Source organism: Poecilia mexicana, unplaced genomic scaffold (assembly GCF_051168715.1).
Source record: "Poecilia mexicana isolate PSO_F unplaced genomic scaffold, ASM5116871v1 scaffold_4, whole genome shotgun sequence".
NCBI lineage: Eukaryota > Metazoa > Chordata > Actinopteri > Cyprinodontiformes > Poeciliidae > Poecilia > Poecilia mexicana.
Window position 1 is genome coordinate 9,063,737 of NW_028263373.1, and position 21,320 is coordinate 9,085,056.

At 40.6% G+C, this 21,320-nt stretch overlaps 1 protein-coding gene across 1 annotated transcript in view; it reads right to left on the reverse strand.

Annotated features, from left to right (window-relative positions):
• Window positions 1-21,320, reverse strand: part of celf5a (cugbp, Elav-like family member 5a) — a 254,442-nt gene that overhangs the window by 31,903 nt on the left and 201,219 nt on the right. Inside the window, exons 4-5 of the mRNA XM_088004892.1 lie at window positions 8,699-8,827; window positions 5,126-5,205 (exon numbers count right to left, since the gene is read on the reverse strand). Coding sequence (XP_087861018.1) covers window positions 5,126-5,205; window positions 8,699-8,827 — 209 coding nt within the window. The remainder of the gene's footprint in view (window positions 1-5,125; window positions 5,206-8,698; window positions 8,828-21,320) is intronic.

The following is a 21,320-nucleotide window of genomic DNA, read 5'->3' on the forward strand; positions in this document are numbered from 1 at the left end:
ATTACTTTTAAACACATGCATGCAAGCATTTGTGCTAAGAAAAAAAAAAACAGAGCTGGGTTAGTACCATGTCGTCTGTTGGCTCTTTCTTCTTGTTTTTTTTTTTTTTTTGTTTCTGTAGAAAGTACTCCTAGCCGAGTGCTTCAGTGTTTAACTGGGTCTCTTTCCTGGACAAAGGAACTGATGGAACCATCTCCGTCTCTGATGACATAAAACTGTTTAAGTTGTTCTTCCTCATAAAAAGCACATTTTTACATTTTTTTTAGTGTGAAAGCATGTTAGGATATAATTTCCACTCCCATCTGCACTAGAGGTGAAAACAAATGCTGAGGACACAAATAGTCTTTGCAGTTTGTGACTCACTGACTTGTTCAAGCTTAGCTTTAAAATACAGATGGAAAATATCAACAACTGGCAAAAAAAAAAAAAAAAAAAATTTGTTGGAATTATAGATGTTTGATTTTGGTTTTGTACTTTTGCTATATTATCATTAAAATCACTTAAATACTGAGCTTGATGAATATTAAATGTGTTGTCTCCATAATAAAGATTCAAAGGAATCCCATCAGATGTTTTTTTTTTTAAACTTGTCTTCTCTTCATTCACAATCACTCAGCTTCTCGCTGCTAAACTAGTCTCACCTTATTTGCTTTCTTTTGTTGTGAGATCACCCTTTTATCACACTACAAGCATTTCTATTTCACTTTGCCTGTGTCAGCTATAAAAGCCTGGAATTCATACGACATGGAAACGGAGTTAAAAAAATAAAAATAAATAAAAAATGAACATGGCTCGGTGGGCTTGACCCATACCATCACCCCCCTTCCTGTCTCTGTGTAAGTCTATCCTGAGACCTACTTTTTACATAGTCTAGCTGAATCTCAGCAAATTACTCAACAGCTACGGACGTAAATGTTTAATTGAGCTGCTCATACGCGGGAATGAAAATTTGTAAGTGTGTGCACGCAGTAGCTAATGGTGGCCAAGGGATGGTTTGGAAATTGATGAAATTTCCATTTGTAGCGTGGAGTACTCGGGTGGGATGGAGATTCAGTGAAACAGATTACACTGACCCTGCTGATGAGATTTGATTCCTAAATTTCAAGTAAGATTTTATTGCTATTACAACTCAGTTTTTTATTATTATTTTTGCTGGGTATCAGACTAAGCCTCCATCCATGGGAGCACTTTGGAAAAGCACTTTAGGAAAGTATTTATAACCCTTGAAATTTTTCACCTTTTGCCAAGTTAAACCACAACCTAGAAATTACATCACTGGGATTGCATGTGACAGACCAACACAGAGCTGTGTATAATCGTAAAGTGGTGAATAAAGTAAAATGCAAAAATGATGCTGCTGTCTGGAAGCCAATGGTACTTTGGGATGCTGATTGGGGAAAAGTTAGACGCCACTGCGTTACTGTTCAGAGTAACGCCTTGAATCTGCTGTAGTGCTCATCCCAGGGCATGTTGTGGAGACACACATGCACTTTGACCTTGTGTATTCTACACATGTGCACTTTCACACCTGTGCAGTACTTCACATCTCTGCGGAGGTATTCCCAAAAAGTTTTACTCTGTGATTTGATTTCAGAAATCCCAAATGTCAGAGGCTCCAGTCAAAGATGGATGTTGCTTCTCTGTTTTTAGTGGCTGTGCAACAATTGTACAGTGAGACTGAAGTTCAGTGCACTCTACACCCTTATTTCATAAATGTATGCTAATGTATGGTAGTTTATAGCACAAATCCCAATCCCATATATAAAGTTCAAAGGGTATAAAAGCGAGACACTGTATGGACACAGACCAGAAGCATTTTTCCTCCAACAAACACAGAGGACGCACATTACTCCCACGTCCTTCTAAATGAAAAGCACAATGTATTCTGTTCAAGTCCTTAGAGCCGGGAAATAAGATCAGTCAGGGAATGTTTGACCCTGGTGAGGAGGTGGCAGCACTTCTGTTTGCGCACATTTATGTATGCAAAGATCCACATACACATTAGTGTGAATTTATGCACGCTCATAAACTCTAAGGAGCCTATGCTCATGCTTTCCGGGACTGGCAGCTGATCTATAAACTTGCCATGTCTGGTTGTGGCGTTAGCATGCAATGCACTTTTACACCTTGGCCACAGCTGCTATTGGCCAGACATTATTTATTCTAATCTGTTTGACTCTGGCTATCAGCCATAGCCTTGAAGTGGCAGCAAGTGCAGAGTGCACACACATACGCATCCAGCCGATTTAGTTTGGTGGAACCGTTTTATTGGTCTTTTGTATGCAAGATTGAGAAAACTGCTTTGTAATAAAGGCCAGACAACCTGTAGTTTTATTTTTACTTCTTTATGTTGTTTTTATTCAAGTTGCTTCTAGACCTACCTAAAGTTGAGATCAATACAAACTTTAATATTATGCTTGTGGATAAATACTTTGTGTGTGACTCAGCAGTCCCAAGCGCATAGGATGTGTGCTCCCTGAATTTTCACAGGGTCTTTGCTACAATGATGGACGTTTTGCTGTGAATAGCGCCGTCCTGCTGAGGCGTAATAGTCCACCGTTGGTCTGCTAATCTCAGAGAGGCAGGCAACTGTGCCCTCTCCTCCCCCATCCACAGGATATGAGATGCTGATCAGATTTCTATAATCAATTTACCAGGAGCAGGAGGTATAAATCCTGTCCATTCACTCATTCTCCCTCTGCCTCTATTTCTCTCGCCCTCCTGATTTTCCCTCCCTCCCTCCCCTCCAGCACCCTGCTTATAGTTAGATGAATAATTCAGAAGCCAATGTGGTGAAAGGTGGAGTAAACAAGTCTATTCCTTAATATCCCAAGAGGCTGCCAAAGAGAGACGAGCGAGGGCAGAGCGCTAGCACAGATAGGCTGAAAGCACAACACAGAAGGAGGGTATCTATGGAAAATGGACATTCAGAGGCATTCTTTATGACTAGCAGTCATTTGCACTTAGATTGACTCAAAAGTTGCGCCAAGATGGCACAGCTGGCTTCTAGGAAGCCCCCACCCCACCCCCACTGCACTCTCTCTGTTCCCAACACGCAGCAACCATTAATAATGAAATCACACAGTGAAACACAACACCTGTGACACAGGGTCGAAAGAGTTCAGGATCTCTGAGAAGCTAAGGAAAGTAAGACCAGCACACAAACAGAGCATACTGTACTTCAGCCTACTGTATAATACAAGACGTGACTCCCCCGTCCTCCTCCTAAATGTCACGGGGAGTAACTCCTTTCATGTTCTGGTTGCAGCGCCGGTAGCTTTTATTTTGACACCATCAGGTATATAGGGACCATGACTAAACACGAGCCACATGAAAATGAGAGCTAGAGTGTTTTTTTTGTTTTGTTTTTTGTTTTTTTTTGCGTTTGTGCGCTCACAGTAAATCAAATGCAGAGAGAATCTAGAGGACACAGTGTGCTTACACAACGAGCAAATGTAATCTCACACTGGATTTCTATTCACAGATTATGCAAGCAGAACTGCTGATTGATGACTCACCCAAAATTCAATTATGACTCTTAACAGTTTTATCTGGATATAGGTTGAGGGTTTTTTTTTCTTTTTTTTTTTTAAGTACCTTGGTAATTAAAGAGACAGAGCAAAGGACTTTTGCATGCATCGGTGTTCACAGATGGTATGCGTATAACTTTATGTGTTCAAATTGCATGGCTTGAGATGAATCAAGAAGTTTACATATAATCTTAGTGGCCATGAATGTCACAGAAATATTAAACTTTGAGACTAGTGGAAGGAGGGATACTAGCTGGAATAAAAATGTGACTAACAGCTGAAATTATATTAAAAAAAAAACAAGAATTGGGTGAACAGGTTGAAATTTATTGTGGATTTTCTTTCATCTTCAATTTGTACAATTAGGCTCAAATATATTCATACATCAGCACTAATAAAGTGGAACCTCTTAATGCTGATTTGTTCCAACAGGCATCTTTTAAGATGCAAACACTTTTTAAAGGTTGTACCGTTTGAAAACAGGAGAGGCCTAATGGTGTGTTTTCAATCCCAGTGTATTCAACACAATGACGAGAAACTTCAGTGTGACTGACATTCTGCACTGGAAGCGCTGGCAGAAACAATGTCACTATCTTGAGGTTTGCAATTAAAACAATGTAGGTTCATTGACACTTGCTACTCCCAGCACTTCAAAATGTTAGCAAAATCCTGTAACATTGTTTATTGTGGAGATTGGTTGCTCAGAGTATGAGCACCTGTGCCATTGGATGATTCATGTGGCAGATACGAGAAAGGCAAGAGAACAACACTGGAGAAAATGTAATCTCACACTGGTTTTCTATTCAGCAGCAGCAGCATACAGTATTCATGCACAACAAAGCTGCAGACGCGAGAGCGCAGAGGAAAGGCTACCTTTCTGGGTTGGACACTCACTAAGTACATCATATAAAGTCATTTTTGGAGGAAAATTTGTGACTGGGATATCCATTTATTGTTTATATTTGGAAAAATGTTTCTGATTACAAGGAAGGGAATAATGCCCCCCTCAGACAAGACAAAAAGGATTACAGAGATAAGTTTGATTGTCAAACAAAACTAAGATTAACATATTTCCCCACTATGGCAATATGTAGTTTTGGATCAGTCAAAATTAGATTTTCATACAAAGAATTAGTAGCACAATGTTTTGTTGTGTTTTGCACATAAAAGGACAGAAAAATTAAAATAGAGAAAACCCTCCAATATTCCTCAACTTCACTTTAAGTCAACAAATAGATGGTTGAAACTCAAAATTTCCAGTGATTCCAAACATGCACATGGTGCGAGTTTCAAACCAAAGAACACTGTAGCTCTCAAGCATGGCGGTGGCAGCAACACCACCATGCTTTAACATTGGTGGCAAGTTTAACTTTGTAAGTTTAACTTTGTGCATCAGATTATTGTTTTAAAGTATCCTGAAGGTTGGATCAACAGTCTAGAGTGGTTAAAATAAATAACCACAAACTAAAATTAAAATATTCTTGTCAAGTCTGAGCGTACGTAAACTTCTGAGACGCATTGTAGCCGTTATAAGTAACTTTGTGTTTTGTGTGTGTCTGAAAAGAAGCATGCGTCTCTGATCGAGCTGTACTCACTGGCATGGTCTGGCTGCCGTGCAGGGCGCCGATTGCAGACTGAGCCTCGGTGTGTGTAGAAAACTTGACGAAGGCGCAACCTGGAAGAAAGAGCAGATGCATATCAAACACATACACACATACATACCCATATGTACGTATGTGGATATTTAGGGTAGCATTAATAAAAGCTGTAGAATTAAATCTGACACTTAAGAAATCACTGAGCATTAAGAGGCTCTCATTGCACAGCAAGCTTCCCCCCCATTCTGGGCATTAGGCAGGCAGACGAGCAGAAGCTGCAGGCCAAAGATACCACTGATGAAGCAGAAAAGCTCGCTATTTAGCACCACATGCCTCTTTGTTCATATTAAATCGCAGTTAAAGAGAATGAAATCAAATAGAAAAACCATTGCAGAACACGTTTTGATCAATATTCGAAGATGTGAAAAAGACTTGAAAGCTCAGAAATCACAGAAACAATGCTCTTTGTATAATGTCTTTAAAAACGTATGATAGTCTTTGTGAGGAAAAAATAAATAAAAAGACGACTCCACAGCTGGACTTTGCTGATGAGCATTAGTAATCCTTCCCTGCTTTTGAACTGAAAAAAAAAAACATTAAAAAAGTAAAATCACCAAACAGAAACATGAAAACATGAGAAGTGATTCTGTTTGTTCCAGTGAAGCAGAGTCAGTCACTGATCCACTGCACTCTCACCCAATATCACGTCATGTGAATTGTCTATTTCTTAGTATTTCATCTTTTGTGCCTTATTCCTCTTATCGTCTGTCCTGCTTGACCCAGTCACCTTGCCATTCTTCTCCTGTTAATAGGCACACCACTGTGGACACCAGCCGATCAAGATGTCCATTCAGCTGCCAAACTGCTGCCCGCCTCCCTCCTACTGAGATGTGGATAGGAAAAAGCTTTGAGTTCCTGATGACCTGTACAAGGTCTTTGCTACAATGGGGTCATGTACTGCTATAATTAGCCTTTTACCCCTCCATACATGGATTGCCTATGCCTAGCTGGTGTAGCCGTACCTAAAGAGGGATGGGTGGTCTTTCTTCAAAACCCGAGTTCCCTACGTTACATGTTAATGCGTCTCTAAAAATCAAATCCTAGATGCTACCACTTGTTACTATGAACGTTCATCACAGATGGGGACTACTAAATATGATGAAAGAGGCATCACAGATGAGCAGCTGTTAATAAACATATTTCCTTAAGAGTATGTTTTTGTGCCCAACCATAAACCAAAATATTTCAATTGAAGAAACTGGAATTTTGCGATTGAATTAATCATAAAATGTCCACTCTTGCAGGTGTACAACTTAAAAAAACAACAACTGACTTTAGTATTTATTGTAATTCTTATAATAAAACAATTATAAAAATAATATTTGACATAAAAAAATAACGTCAGAATGTGATATCGTAAACATTACTGATCAACTTCCCTGGGATATTTGTTTTAATGGTTTAATGCTAAACCTTGACAGAGCCTAACCAGTTTGACTTCAAACCATTATATATATATATATATATATATATATATATATATATATATATATTAACTTAATAAATCTCTCTAAATCAACCTTAGAAGTGAGTGTGAATGACAGGATGTATGTTTGTTCTGTGTGTCTCTGCCTCCTGCCCAGTTACTGACACGCACCAGCCCCTACGGTCTTGCAAGGGTGTGCAAGCTTGGACAACAGATGAATGGATGGAAGTTCAAAAGGACTGCTGTTGGTAAACGATTCATCAAGCTACATCCTGCAAACCAAAATTATGTTAATTAATCAAATTTCAAATGGATTGAAATAAGATAATAGATTTTGCATCCTGAGGCAAACTTGTAGAAGCACCATGCTGGCTGTTATCAGTGGATGGTTCAAGCCTCTGCGAGACTGCTGCATTGTGTTAAGATACAATGCCTGTGGAACTCTCACTTTTTCGAATTTAATGTCTCTTTTCTTCTTTTTTTTCTGAGAATCTGGATTAATTCAGATGATCAATAGGAAGCCACATTCTATGTGTGCTTGATATTGTTTATATCTATTTTTGTGGGATCAGAGAACAGATCTGAGGAGTTATTTGAAAGTAAATGAATCCAGATTTTTTTTTTTTTGTGGGAAATCCAAAAACTTTTCTGAAACGTGTAGTTGACATCGTATTCAATAAACACGACCCCGCAAAGACATTAATCCTCTCGAACCTTTTCCGTTTTGTCACTATACAACCAGAAAGTTCAACACGTTTATGTGACAGACTAATACAAAATAAGATATTATTGTAAAGTGAAACAGAAAACTGAAAGGCTGAGCAATGAGAGAAATAATCAGAGAAGCAGCTCAGAGATTGGTGGTGGTAATTCCGGAGTGAAGAGACAAAACTGGGACAATCTGTTGACAGATTACTTGTGCGCTCTACAAATCCGTCCCTTTATGGATGAAAGGCAAGAAGAAATAAATGCTGTTTTTGAAAGCAGTTTGCCACAAACGTTAAACAATACAAAAACAGTGGAGTGAAAAGGCGTTTATCCTATTATTTTGCATGTTTGTTACACTTACATATTTCAGAACATAAGACCAATTCAAATATTAGTGAAAAAAAACAACAAGTAAACACAAAATGCAGTTTTTAAATGAAGATGTTTATTTATAAGGGAGAAAAAAAAAACAGTCTGGCCTGTTCTGAAAAAGTGATTTATCACCTGATAAATTACAGTGGTTTCTGCCACACCTGTTCTAAATCAAGACTTCACTTAAGTAGGACCTTAACAAAAGAAGGGCACGGTATTATTTGTATAGATATTATAATCATAATCCACACTCCTTACCATTTGGTTGTGGTAATGCATGAAGTTGTTTGCCAATTGCCAATAAATACCACAAGAAGAAGAATGGAACATCATACCATTTAGTAAAATGTGGTAATAGATGTGATGGTTTGAGGCTGTTTTCAGGATAACTTGCTGTGGTAAACCATAAATTCTGTGGTCTACCCAAAAATCCTAAAGGAAAATGTCCGTCCACCTGCAAGGGTATGCAGATGGAGCTCAAGGTGAACTTGGGTTATGCAGCAGGACTTTTAAATTTGTTTGATGTTCTGAAACACTTCAAGTGTTCAAATACACAAAAAACAGGAAATTAGGACGTTTGCACAATGATGTGCAAACACTTCTCCACATCAGCGTGAGTGAAAGAAGATTATCTGACAAAATGTAACTTTTTGTCCCAAACTCAAACTGCTGTGTTTGAACACACCATTCCCACAGTGAAACTTGCTGGTGGACTCACTGTCCAGGCTTTTCGTGGACTTATTTTAACTAAGTGCCTGGTAATGCTTCTAAGAGTTAAAGTCAAGCAGAAGTTTTTCTTTCCCCACAGCTGATCAATTTCTCACACATCAAACAGATCAACAATCTCAAGTCAAGCACGGAGGCTGCTTGACCTATATCTGATCCATATGCCATCTGTAATTTACATGATGTCCACACACACATACACACACACACACACACACACACATTTGACTGTCAGTCATTGACCTAAATAAATCTGACAGCCGAATCCCGTCTCCTACCTTTGCTGTTTCCGTCAGGACCTCTTAGGACCGTGCACTCCTCGATGACTCCATAGGGCTCAAAGAGACGATAAACATCCTCCTCAGTCTGCTGTTTATTCAGCATCCCGACAAACAACTTCCTGTCTTCTGAAACAAAGAAAGGGACAAAAGGTTACATTATACCTGACCTCAATTATGAAACCAATTAGAGAGCAGGCCGATAACGGGAAACGCTGTCATTACAGTGAAAACAATTTTACCACAGGGACAAACAAATATATTACATACATTCAAAGGTTCTGCAGAGTAGCCATTTTATTTATTTACTGAAACCTGGGCTCAAGTGACACAGTTTATTTCTTTCCCAGGACTGATCCAGATCCAATAAAACGGGGTCCGATTCCACGTGGAGACACGTGCGGGCAAGTGTGTGGTCATAGTGTAAGGAAGAAATAACGGGAAACAATGAAATAATGAAGACGTTACTCACACACACACATGTACGAGACTCAGACCAAAGACAATGAGGGAGTCTTTGGTCGTGTAAAAAGCAAGAGGGGCTCCAGGCGGCTTCATCCTCCTACACACCAAACTGCACTGGCTGGAACCTACAACTTCTCTCTCCTTCTTCAACTCGTCACCTCTCCTCCCCCCTCCACCCCACTTATTCATCCATCTCTTCCTTCCCTCTCTCTTTCATGCCTTTCCCTTTTTCCTCTCGCTGATTCCACATTTTTTTCCCCTCGTTCCTTTTTCAACTGCTGCCCTCCCTCTCTTCCTCTCTTTATCTCTTTCTTACCCTACTAATTGCTGCTGATCCAGAGTTTTTTTGTGAAGCCAGAGAAATATTTCAGCGCACTCTTCAGTGAACAATGGTGTGTCTCTTCAGCGAGCGCCGAGGCCTGGGAGACAAGCCATGAATAACGCTGACTTTTCAATAGATTGCCTTTATGCTATTGAGTCCTGTTAAATGCTGTGGGATCTGATCTTTACCTTGACCTGACACCCCGTGTTTACTGATGTGGTCTGGCACTGTATGATTAATGCTACGCCGTTGTGTGTTTCTGCCGGCAGCAGGAAGCACTAAAATCTTTTTTCTTTATACAGATTGTTTCTCCAACTCTGACCCATAAAGCGACAGACTGAACCAACAGCTACTGCTGTGAAGAGGAGGAGAGCCGCATAAACTGCAACCAGTCGTATTGACGGGGTTCGCTAGTAATTTCTACACACCATCCTGTGCCGTTGTCATTCCTTGACTCAACCCACAAGGCAGTACGTAAAATCTCACAGCAGGCATGTGCGCTCCAGCAAGGCTTTTGCGACTCGGCACCATCAGTGATGCACCTTTAAAATAATCGCCCGTGTCAGAGGATTGTCTAGGGAGGGGCGTCCCTGGTGCTGGCTCCTTATTGAAAGTGGCAGGATCAGAGGCTACATATAAAAAATGGAAGTGATGCAATGTGACATCTGTCAGGGTGGATTGGAGAGCATTTATCTGCAAAAAAAGAAACGCCTGAACTGGAAAATGAAAGGCCAAGATGGTCCATCCTTTTGCTGGAGGGAGAATATAAATTCCGAGGTTGAATCAGAAAGATGAGTCAAGGATGTTTGTGTGTGTGTATGCGTGTGTGCGTGCGCGAGAGAGAGAGAGTCTGTGTGTACAAGTAGATGGGTGGGTCAAAACTGTAAAGATTTTTCCTGAAATAAAACCAGACTACATCTCAGACACAGTTCTAGTTCAAATCAGACGGAGAGCAATCTATGTAAACACTGTCATAGCGACTTTCAGAATTATTATTTTTTGATCACCATTGAACTTTAACATCACCATCACTTTGAAGTACCACAACCATCTCTGTATTTTGTTGACCTTATGTTGCTAGACCAACACAAACAGGGGAATAATTGTGAAGTAAAGGAAAAATTATATTTTTCTTTTTTTTAACTAATAAAAGTCTGCAATGCCCCTAAGCAAAAATCTAGTAAAAAAACTTGCTCAAGATGTCCATCTATGTGTAATTTAATCTCTCCATGAAGCCAGCTGTTCTGCGAAGGCGTCAGATGTTTGCTAGAGAACATTAGTAATCAAACAGCGAGATGAAGACCAAAGAACAAAGCAAGTGAGTCAGGGAAAAAGCTACAGAGAAGTTTATAGCAGGATTAGGTCAAAAGCTTTCAACCCATCATCTGAAAATAAAGTAAATGTGGCTCAACTGCACACATTTACTTTACCTGTGAGGACATTGCAGTCCACCTAAACTGACTGGCCGGGTGAGAAGAGCATTAGTAAAGAAAACTGCTTAGAGGCTCATTGTAGCTCTTGAGGAGCGTCTGAGATCCACAGCACAGGTCGGAGAATATGTGGACAGGAAAACTACTAGACATGTACTCCACATACATGGTCATCATGGAAGAATGAAAGTTATTGTTGAACGAAAGTCACAAGAAGTCATGTTTGTGCAGAGTAAATATCATGAGGGTGAAAATCTTGGTCAAGCAAACAGAATCCCAATAATATTAAATCTTTTGAATGTAGGTCAAAAATGTTCAATTAATGATCTAATTTAAATCAAAACCGTTGTGAAAACAACACAGAAAAAGTTGAAGGGAGTATAATAGTTCTGTGAGGCGCAGGAGTTTATCGGCTCTCACTTTGGTTGCCACATTCCTTTTTCAAGTGGGTGTGAGAAGTTATGAGTTAATGCATGACCTTTACCGGTTTTATAGGAGGTTCTCTCTGAGAATCACAGTGTTAACAGCTTCCATGTGGCATGGCTTAAAATACGATGCTGCATCCATCCTGCAGCTTAAGGATGGCTAACTGGAACGTCACCTCCAGCTAAATGAAATAATATTTATAGGACTCGTAGTATAAAATGACCAGTGGCCACTATATATCACCTACCTGTGTAATATAGCTTCACGAAAAGCCCGAGACACTAAGATCCTGATCAGCCCACCGTCCTTCTGTATCATGTCTGAGAAAGACAAGAATCTGAAACATATTCAAGAGGCCGCTGCGGTGTGGGAAACCGGTAACGTTATACAGATATTGTTTTTACATTATTTAGCAAACAAAAAAAAAATAATAATAAAAAATCTGCGATTGAGGAAATTGTGGCGAGCATGTTCTGGCACGTGTCTTGACTCAGGATTTAAAAACCGCTGAGCAACTCGTGACAACAGATAATGTTGGAGATCTGCTCCAGTCTAGGACTCTGCTCTGGCTGCTCTCAGCTAAACGGCTTCATTGGGAATTTATGTCCCCCCTTTTTTTTGTTACATTGGCAATAGAAAAACATTAACTCATTTATCAACAACGCCGCAGAACAAATAGTGTGCAAACAAACACGAGCAGAGGGTAAAATGCCTACAGTAAAGTCCACATGACTTATGACAAGAAAGGGAGTGAAAGGGCAAAAGGATGTTGAAGAAAAAAGTTATAACTAAGACTTTGAAGGCTTAAAAGAAAGGGTTAGAGATAACAGCTCTTTCATCGTCACCCAACACGAGTTCATTCCTGTCTGTTAACTATCTTGTGACTCACACTATTGACATTTTCTTAGAGCATCTTCAAAATTCACAAGAGCAATGCTGATGAGTACCGGTACTAGATTCAGTTTTATAACTTGTTCTTCGTGAACTCGCAAAACACTTCTTCTGCGTAAGGCGTTTTCTAAACTGTACAAAATTAAAGGTAAACTGCTGCAAATTCACTCTTTGCGAGTTATCAAAACGTGTTTTTGTTACCTTTCACTGCTCACGCAAGTCAACGTGATTTTTTATTCTAAATTACCATAACATAGCTTTGAAATATTTAACATAAATTATGATCACTTAAGCAATTCAGGGGTCCAATAAGCAGCTGCATGTTCACTGAGAAAACTGTGTAACATGCTGGCATTAAGATGCCTTTACGGCTCACCGTGGCAGAGTGTATTCTCACATCAACAGAGACACTCTACCGCATCCCCACTGACACGCTCATGCTGCCATTATTTTTAATTTACCCCACAGGTGCTTGTTGGGGAAAAATACATTTCAAAATATAGAGAAACATATCCGTGCTGCTTATATGTTAAGGATTGTACAAATTGAATTGTACAAAACACAACCCCATGACTAACTGAGATTCACTTAAAAATAAAGTAAATGCTTAATATCTTTCAAACCAAAAGAAGAGCCATCATGTTAATTAAGGTGCTGAAGCTAATTTAATTTAAAATATTGGAAACCAAACTGCATCACAGCAACATATTACTTATGGCAGGATTGTTATACAGTGTTGTTACATTATGTTATGTGTTGGTATCACTAAGCCTGCCTCAAATGTGTGAGCGTCCCAGACGCAAAGGCTACTCAAGTTTGAGTCTCGGTCCTTCCCTCTGCCCCTTTCCTGTCAGATTACTGTTAAAAAAAAGGCCACTAGTGCCAAAAAACTTCTAAAAAAAAATAGAAAATGTAACTGGTACATGTGTAGCAACAGCACATCCATGACGAATCCAATACCTTTGTACAACAGCGGATACAACCTGAAATCTTGAAGGATTTCCTCCTCCCTTGAGTGTCCGTACAACATCTGCACCACACGTATTACCCTGGGTTCCCTGATTGTTCCAGAGACCATTAAGGATTTCGGACAGTCAGCTGGGACTTACTGAGTAACAATGAGGCCGAGTGGCAGTTTTTGGAACCAGGGGAACAAAGAGAGAAAAGAAGAGAATGAGGAAGAGATGGGAGGAGAGACGGAGCAGAATGAATGGAAGGGAGAGTCAGAGCAATGAGCCCAAACTCTAAGTTGCCGGGCATACAGTCCTGCAGTCCTTGATAAGCCAGGATGTATGAAAGAGCTGTGCCACCAGAGCTGGTGAATCACTGCCAGTGGTGGGGAGGATGAGGAAAGGGCAGAGCACTGAGACTGAGAAGGAGAGGCAATGGAGGGGGGAGAGGCCCGGTGGAGGGGATGAAGGAGAGCATATCAACTACTTTCGGCGCTCACTGGTTTTCAAATTTCTCTGCTCTGTCTGTCTTTTTCACAAATGTTGCAACAGTAAGAGCGAGGATGGAGCGGGAGAGAGAGAGAGAGAGACAGACAGAGAGAGAGAGAGACAGAGAGATTGTGACAGAACAGGGAAAGCGTGTGCTATGGAGAAAACGTACTTGTCAGAAGGATGGGGAGGTTGCTATGACAACTACTTATACAGCGTGCCGTCAGTCATGTTTCATTGGAGTTAGGAGAAGAGCAGATGAATGAAGGGAGGAGAGGAGCAGGGGAAGGGGTCATTTATCCGTCTGTCTGGCGAGGTGGAGTGCAAATTTGACTGTCATCCTCGCAGATAAGGACAAATTACGAACAATATTAGCTGGCTAATAAAAGGGAACAATAATGAATAGATAAATATATTAAAACCAAATGAGATAGCATCCAGGCAGAAACAAGGGGGCCCTGAGAAACCATCCGAGTTTTTGTCATTTCAGGGGAGAAAAGATAAGAGCCAGAAAGAGGTGGCAGGAGGGGTGGGGGAGGGTTGGGGGGGGGCGTCCGTATTAAACCTGACTAGTGTAGCGTACTTCCTTGAATCAAGACAGAAAGAATCCAAATCAGCTCATAGTGGGAAATGTTGCAGCTTCCTCTCCCTCCATCGTAAGCCTATTATACTTCTTCAATGAGCAGGACGCCGCACAATAACAGTGTCAGCATGTGTTCAAGCAGAAAAAAACATGGACAGAATAGACTGAAATTAATTAACCCTACGAGATCACAGTGCTTAGCCAGTGGAATTTAATCCAATTTATTGCATATAGTGATCTAACTAGGGTTGTGTTTGCATTAATGAGACAGTGCGTTTAATGTGTGTGTCCGCGAACGACTCGGAGGAGCATGTGGACGCGCTCGGACCGCTCTCTCCTTCAGTGACGGGAGTTTCAGGGACCAACAATGGAGGGACTCTGAGGTTTGGCACAGCCGTAGGGTGAAGAAAAAAAAAAAAAACAACCCCAGCCAAATTATCTCTTGAATGATGAGGCCCTTTCCATGAGCCGCATTAGCCCCAGAGAGAAGACGGCCACGTTTTTGTTGTCATCACGCTGTCCAATATTACCCGGATTTAAGGTTCCACTGGCGTACAGCTGAGTAAGAAAAGTGGGTAAATAGTTTGTTTACCAATTTCTAAACCAAATTAGCACTCCTGTGTGGGTGCATTGTACACTCAGCTGTCTTTTGAAGTTTGCATCCTAACCCACTGAGTTGACAGCACAAACCATGAGGCCTACCATGCGCCCGCCTTAATGAGGTAGCTTATTAGTGCTGTTTTCTTCGCAGCCTCAGAGATGTTGCTTAGATACAGCCATGCAGAAGGAGGAAAAGACGAAGAAGAAGAAGAAGAAAAAGAAAAAAACAATACTGAAGTTCTGAACAAAATTCCAACAAACATAATACTCCGCGATGCGCAAATTCGCCCGTAAAAACCTGCGTGTAAACATACATGAATGTTAAACACATGTCTCTGAAGGTTAAATCACAACGTCAAGAACCTTGATTTCTATCTACGTCCTCGGTCTATATTTCAACTTTGACAGATGCTCTTGAACAGCGGACCTGCTCCTCTAACTCACGCAGCACCTACAGTGACGCTGGCTTGATTTCATGTCATGGTTTCATCATTTCAGTGTCAAGGCTGCCCCTTGCTAGCTCAGCTGTAACCCTTCACAAGTCTCCGGCAAAAACGCCACGCAGCAGCAGATGCGCAGCCTTGAGAGTAATGCGGCAGAAGTTACAGTGCATTGCAAAAGGATCTATACCACTTCGGGGGTTTTTTTTGTTTGTCACCACAAACTTTTATGAGAATTTTAAGTGACAGACGAACACAAAGCGAGGCAACATTTTGAAGTGGAATGAAAATGGATTCTTTGCAAATTAAAATCTAATAAAATAAAATAAATCTGCCACCGTCTCAAGTCTCACAGGTTTCCTTCCAAGACTGCCCCACATTTATCTTCATCGTCCAATCAACTCTAACTAGTCTTCCTATTTCAGCTGCAGAAAAACAAATCCTCACAATATGATGTTGCCTCGTGGTGAGCTCAGATTGACATATAGTGTTTTCTGCAAGACAGGTTTGTTTTGCAAGTACCCAGAAATTTGAAAAAGGTCTCCTCTGACCAGCTCACCTCATACTAGACGTCCGCCGAGTCCTCTGCATGCCTTCGGCAAACTTTAAACATGATTTCTTATGGCTTTCTTTGAATAAAACCTTTTCTTGCCAGGCTCCCAAAAATATCAGATTTGTGGAGTGCACAACTAAAACTTGTTTTGTTAACAAATCCTCTGACCTGAGCTGTGAATCTCTGCTGCAGCACCAGTATTACCATGGGCTGCTAGGCTGTTTCTTTTATTAATGCTCTCTTGTACTGACTGTCAGTTAGGTGGACAGCCTCGTCTTGGTGGTTTCCAGGTGTACCGTATACCTTTCATTTTTGGATGATGTTCTCTGAAATGTTTTAAGCTTGGCATATTGTTTTATAACCTGCTTTGTACCTCTTTTCCACGTCTTTGTTTCTGTCCTGTCTGTTGTTTCTCTTTGTTCTTGGTGAAGCTGTTTGTTCACTAATGTTTTCTGACGGACCCTCCGAAGCTTTTAAAGAACATCTGTATTTATACTGGGATTGAAATACACACAGATGAACTCTTTAGATTAACTGTGTGATTTCTGAAGAGAATTGGTGACACTGGACTTTATTTAAGGGTGATAGAGTCAAAGGGGATAAATGTAAAGGCATGCATAAAAAACTGATTTTTTTTATGTAGCATTTTAAAAATCATGCATCCTTTTTCTTCAACTTCATAATTAAGTGGTACTATATAACTTAAAGATCACTTTAATGCCAATTAAATGTATACAAGTTAATGGCTGTAGCACGACAAAACTGAAGTCTCTTCCCACTCTGCAATCCCGTGTCTGTCTTGTTGCGTTAGCAAGCAAAAACAGGCACTTTGTGATCCTATATTTATGCATCGTGCAAACACGTTGCATAAAATCTAACACATTCAGAGCATTAAATAACACATGATCATATACTTACGGTTGCAGATATAAGAAAAAAAAGGGGGCACATATAGAAGCACATAGCTGTTGGCGTACAAGAAAAGAGAGAAAAAAAAAAATCCTCAAGACAAACATCGCAGGAAAGAGTAGGAGGTTCTGGTTGGTTCCAGTTGCATCACGAGCCCTATGGCATGTTAACTGGGCCAAAGAGCTTAGGATCAAACTGCAATGTTTTAATGAACAGCTGCCTCAAAGGAGAAGCAAGCTTCTGCATGCCAACCATACACATGTCCTTGATGCACACCAACTAAGTTGATTCCGTCTCAGAGAGTCCAGTGATCGTGAATTCCCTCTGTGCCTCCTTCAGACACAATGATGGATATTACAAACGACACCTAAAAGACTTACCCGTGAGTCCCCGTGCACTCGCACATATTTGTACACGCGTATAAAACAAACAAACAAACAAAAAGACGCACTTGAGGCACAAGGACGACCTCCTGTCGGTGTCGAGCAGCCCGTCTCCCGAGAAGGCCAGGGATTTTATGCATCGGTGCGATCTAATGGCCCTCCCGTTCTCCGCTGTTGGCCCGGGGGGCGGAGGAGTGGGGAGTTTCAGCGCCACGTTGGCCCCCGCTGGAAGCCTTGAACATACAATTGCAGCCCTGTGACGTGGCCCTGCCTTCTATTAGCTGTAAAACCTCTGGAGTGTGTAAAAGTGTAGGTGTTGCTGTGCAACCCTCTTGGCTTCTCCTGAAGTCGTCGCGCCGTCCACGCTGGCATTCTCACACCCCCCTCCTCGGAGCGGTGCAGCCGAAAGGAGGAAAGCCACAGGAAAAATTACCTAAAATGTATTATGCGCACCATGTACGGCTCAGCAAATTCACTCTCAATATGATAACAAATGTGAAATATGATTCGGAGCTTTGTGTTGACTTCAGTGCATTACGGCCGCGCTCATAAATCCCGAAGCTGCTGCGCAACATGCACACGTAGCTACTGTACATAAACATTTACAGTATGACAGTGCTATTTTTATTGCCTCCCTTCATAATATCACGTGAAGGGCAGTTTGGCATCCATTATGTGATGGATTTTTCCTCCCCACGCATTTCCCTCTTTCCTGTTTTTTCCCCCCATTCTTGCTTCCCTTCCAGTCTCTTTGCATACAGTAGAACAAGCTTTTTACCTTTGGCAGTATTTAACAAAGCACTAGCCTGTTTCTTAATTATTTTCTTCGCACTCCATTGACACTGATTCATGAGAGTAACGTTGGACACACCCCCTCGGCCAGCCCCTCCAACCAACCTCAACCTCCCATCTTCTCCACAGTTTTTTTTTTCCTCTCATATTTCCTTGCTTTCCGTCGCCTTGCTTGTAGCTTTCTGCATCTTTCTCGGTTACTCTACATTTTTCACTTACTCCGTATCAGCATCTCCATCTATCTTTCTTTGCGAGAATGCGCTCATGGCTAATAGCTTGCCTTCATGGTAATTCATTAGTCTTTTGATTGTTCTCAGGTAATTACCGTCTTTTCATAGAGTGCCTTGCAAAAATGTTAATAGCGCTTGAACTTTTTCAGGTTTTGTCATGTTACAAGAACAAACTCCCATCTACACAACTGGGATTTTATGTGACGGTCATAGATCTGTTGACAGCACAGCTATTAGTGGCACACTCCATGTCTAGCTTTTATAGAGGGGTCAAACTAAAACCTTTAGAGATCCTGTTTGTTAGTTCCCCACAAGAAGCTAGCTGAAGGGGGCTCAGCAAATGTTAAAGAAGATGCACATTTCTCCGCTTGATTTTCATCATCTTTGGTGGATTTTTTTGACCAGGCCAATCAGTGAGCAGAAGGAGAAGTTGTGAATGACGATTTTTCTTAAAATTGTAGTCTGCCTGGAGTTTTAACAATAGTAGTGGAGAAAGTGAACAAAGCCATTCGGTCCATGTTGGCCACGCTTCTAAATATTGAATTAACATCAACAGCCGCCCTGTTTGGTCCTGCACTTCTCTCTACACAGTGGAGGATGGTTCTTTACAGCGCAGGGAGTTTCCAGTAAGCTTCTTAGTGCGGAAGAGGCGTATTACATCCATCACAGGCAAACATTAGCGATTGGGTAAAATTTAAAACCTCAACAGAGTCGACGCCTACAGGAAGCAATCGTTTCTCAAAAGCCGAGAGCCCAGACCCTTTGTACGAAGCAAAGTGTCATACAAGGCTCTGGTTTTTACCAGGACAGTAGAGACTTATTCCAAAAGGTTTCCTTCTGCAGATTTTGTTAAGTACAGACAGCTGAGCTGAATACAAAAGCAGGGCACACTTTTTGAAATTTTATTTGTAAAAGAGAAAAAACAGGTTTGGTCTTTTTCAACTTCTTCACTATTGTGCAAATTCAAGTAAAACATATTGATGTTTTTGGGCTATAACTGTGAGAAATATATATATAAAAGTAAAAAGTTCAAAGAGTGAGACTATTTTGCCATAAATATTGCCATAAACATCATTATTCTCATGCTTATGTTCCAAAGTCAGTCAATCTTAACAAAATTGCAAAATATCACAACACACATAGATAACAAAAAGCTAAAAATATATAAGAAAATCTGAGTGTGAGCATGATAGCGGGGGGAAAACGAACAGGATGAGGCTTAGCAGGTATAGAGCAAGGGGCAGAGTCCAACTCCAGCTCGAGGAGAGAGTGAGGATGTACCAGAATACTGGCTATCTCTGTGAAGCTTTGTCTGCCGGAGCAACTGAGCTGGCCGATGACTTTGCTGCACATGGACAAAAGAGGCTTACAGGCCACCCTGCATGTCAGCTTTCCTTCCCGACCAGAAGTGTGCGTGAGCTGCACGGGAATATAGGTTGCACTCGAGCGCTCACCTGACGAGACCTCGCTCAAAGTGGAGTCAGATTTGTTCGGTAAGTATATGACATCAACCGGCAGCTTGGGTTTGCATAAACTCCGGAGCAGTGCGAAGCAATTCTTTAGTTTAAAAAAAAAAAAAAAGAAAGAAAACTGCAGTGATAACAGTTCTGAGATGGAGAGGGGGAGGAATAATGTATGAAGCGATGCTGCAAATGCAAAAATAAATACATAAGCCCCAAAGCACGTCTGTCGTGTACTTGTAAATTTATCCATTTCTATATTATTATTAGGTGCAGCTGACTTTAGACGGGAGGCGAGGTGCTAAACTTAGAGCTTCTCCACTCTCACCGCCATGTGATTTTTGTATGCAGTGCCTTTGTAGCGCTGATGTGACTGCAGGGGGAGAGCCTAAGGCTGTCAGTCACCCTGACAGCCAAGCTGTCTAATCTGCTCTCGATTGGTGATGGTGCACTTTAATTAGGCTACAAGGTCAATCAGCATCGTTTCTGAAGATGTGATTGTACTGAAAGTTTGCCATAATCCAGATTAGCCATATTGTTTAAAGACAAACCGTAGTCTCTGTTCTTTGGTTCCTTTTAATCCCAAATTGTCTGAATAATTATATTTCATATCTTATTCTTCACAAAGCTCTTTACTGGAGAACAAATTAGATGCACCAAGTTTCAAGTATATAAACTAATGAATACTTTGTAAAGTTTTCAATGCTCGGGAAAATAAATATGACTAACTGGAGGGTTCTCTTAGAGTCATAATTAAGAACATGTTTTTGAGTGTCTATTTGCTGTAGTTGCCATAATAATTACAGTGTCCGCTTCAACTACTTGCCTAAAACAACTTCAAATTAATTTGAAATAACTCTGACAAAAAAAAAAGCTTAGCTTAGGCAAATGTAGAGGAGATAAATCCTACTAATATATATATATATATATATATATATATATATATATATATATTTTTTTTTTTTTTTTTTTTTTTTTTGGAGGGAGGGTGGGGGTTATGTGAAAGTGTGTGTGGCTAAAATGATCAAAATTAGCCTCATCTGACCAAAGTATGTGTTGACGTTTGTGATGGTGGGACAGAAAAAGTTTTTTTGCCTCATATCAATCCCAGTGAAACTGGTCAACATGAAGAGAAGGGGCTGCAACACTCACTGCTCCTACACAGGTTCAATGTTCTGAAACAGTGAAGTTTGACAAACATAAGAAATTAGGAACAAGGCAAAAGCTTCATCACATACACACCACTGATGTGTTTTATAAGACTTGGTTATGGGTGAGTTTATCATCCCCACGTTACCAATGCTTACGACACTCCTCAAGTTTGCATAGCTCCAACTGTATTTCAACAAGAAATATGGTTTCATTTACCCATTGAATGTTGTTAATGTCATTCAATGTGTGCTCTTCACGCCTCCATATTATTCAGGTAACATCCTGTTTATTTATGGGGAATTTTGCTGAATTTATTGCCATCGTTTTACATAATGCGTAAACTGCACAGGTCTATTTATTGATAAAGGAAATCATTCATTGTGATGCGATACATACATTTGGAAGATTAGTTTGGAACTCTAAAGGAGACTTTGGATTATAAAGCAGCACATCTTCTCTTTTGCATGGTTAACGTCAAACTGCATGCTATAATGTTAAATATTAAAGGTACGGGGCTCTGCAGAATTGAACCTGTCAAGTTCCAGGC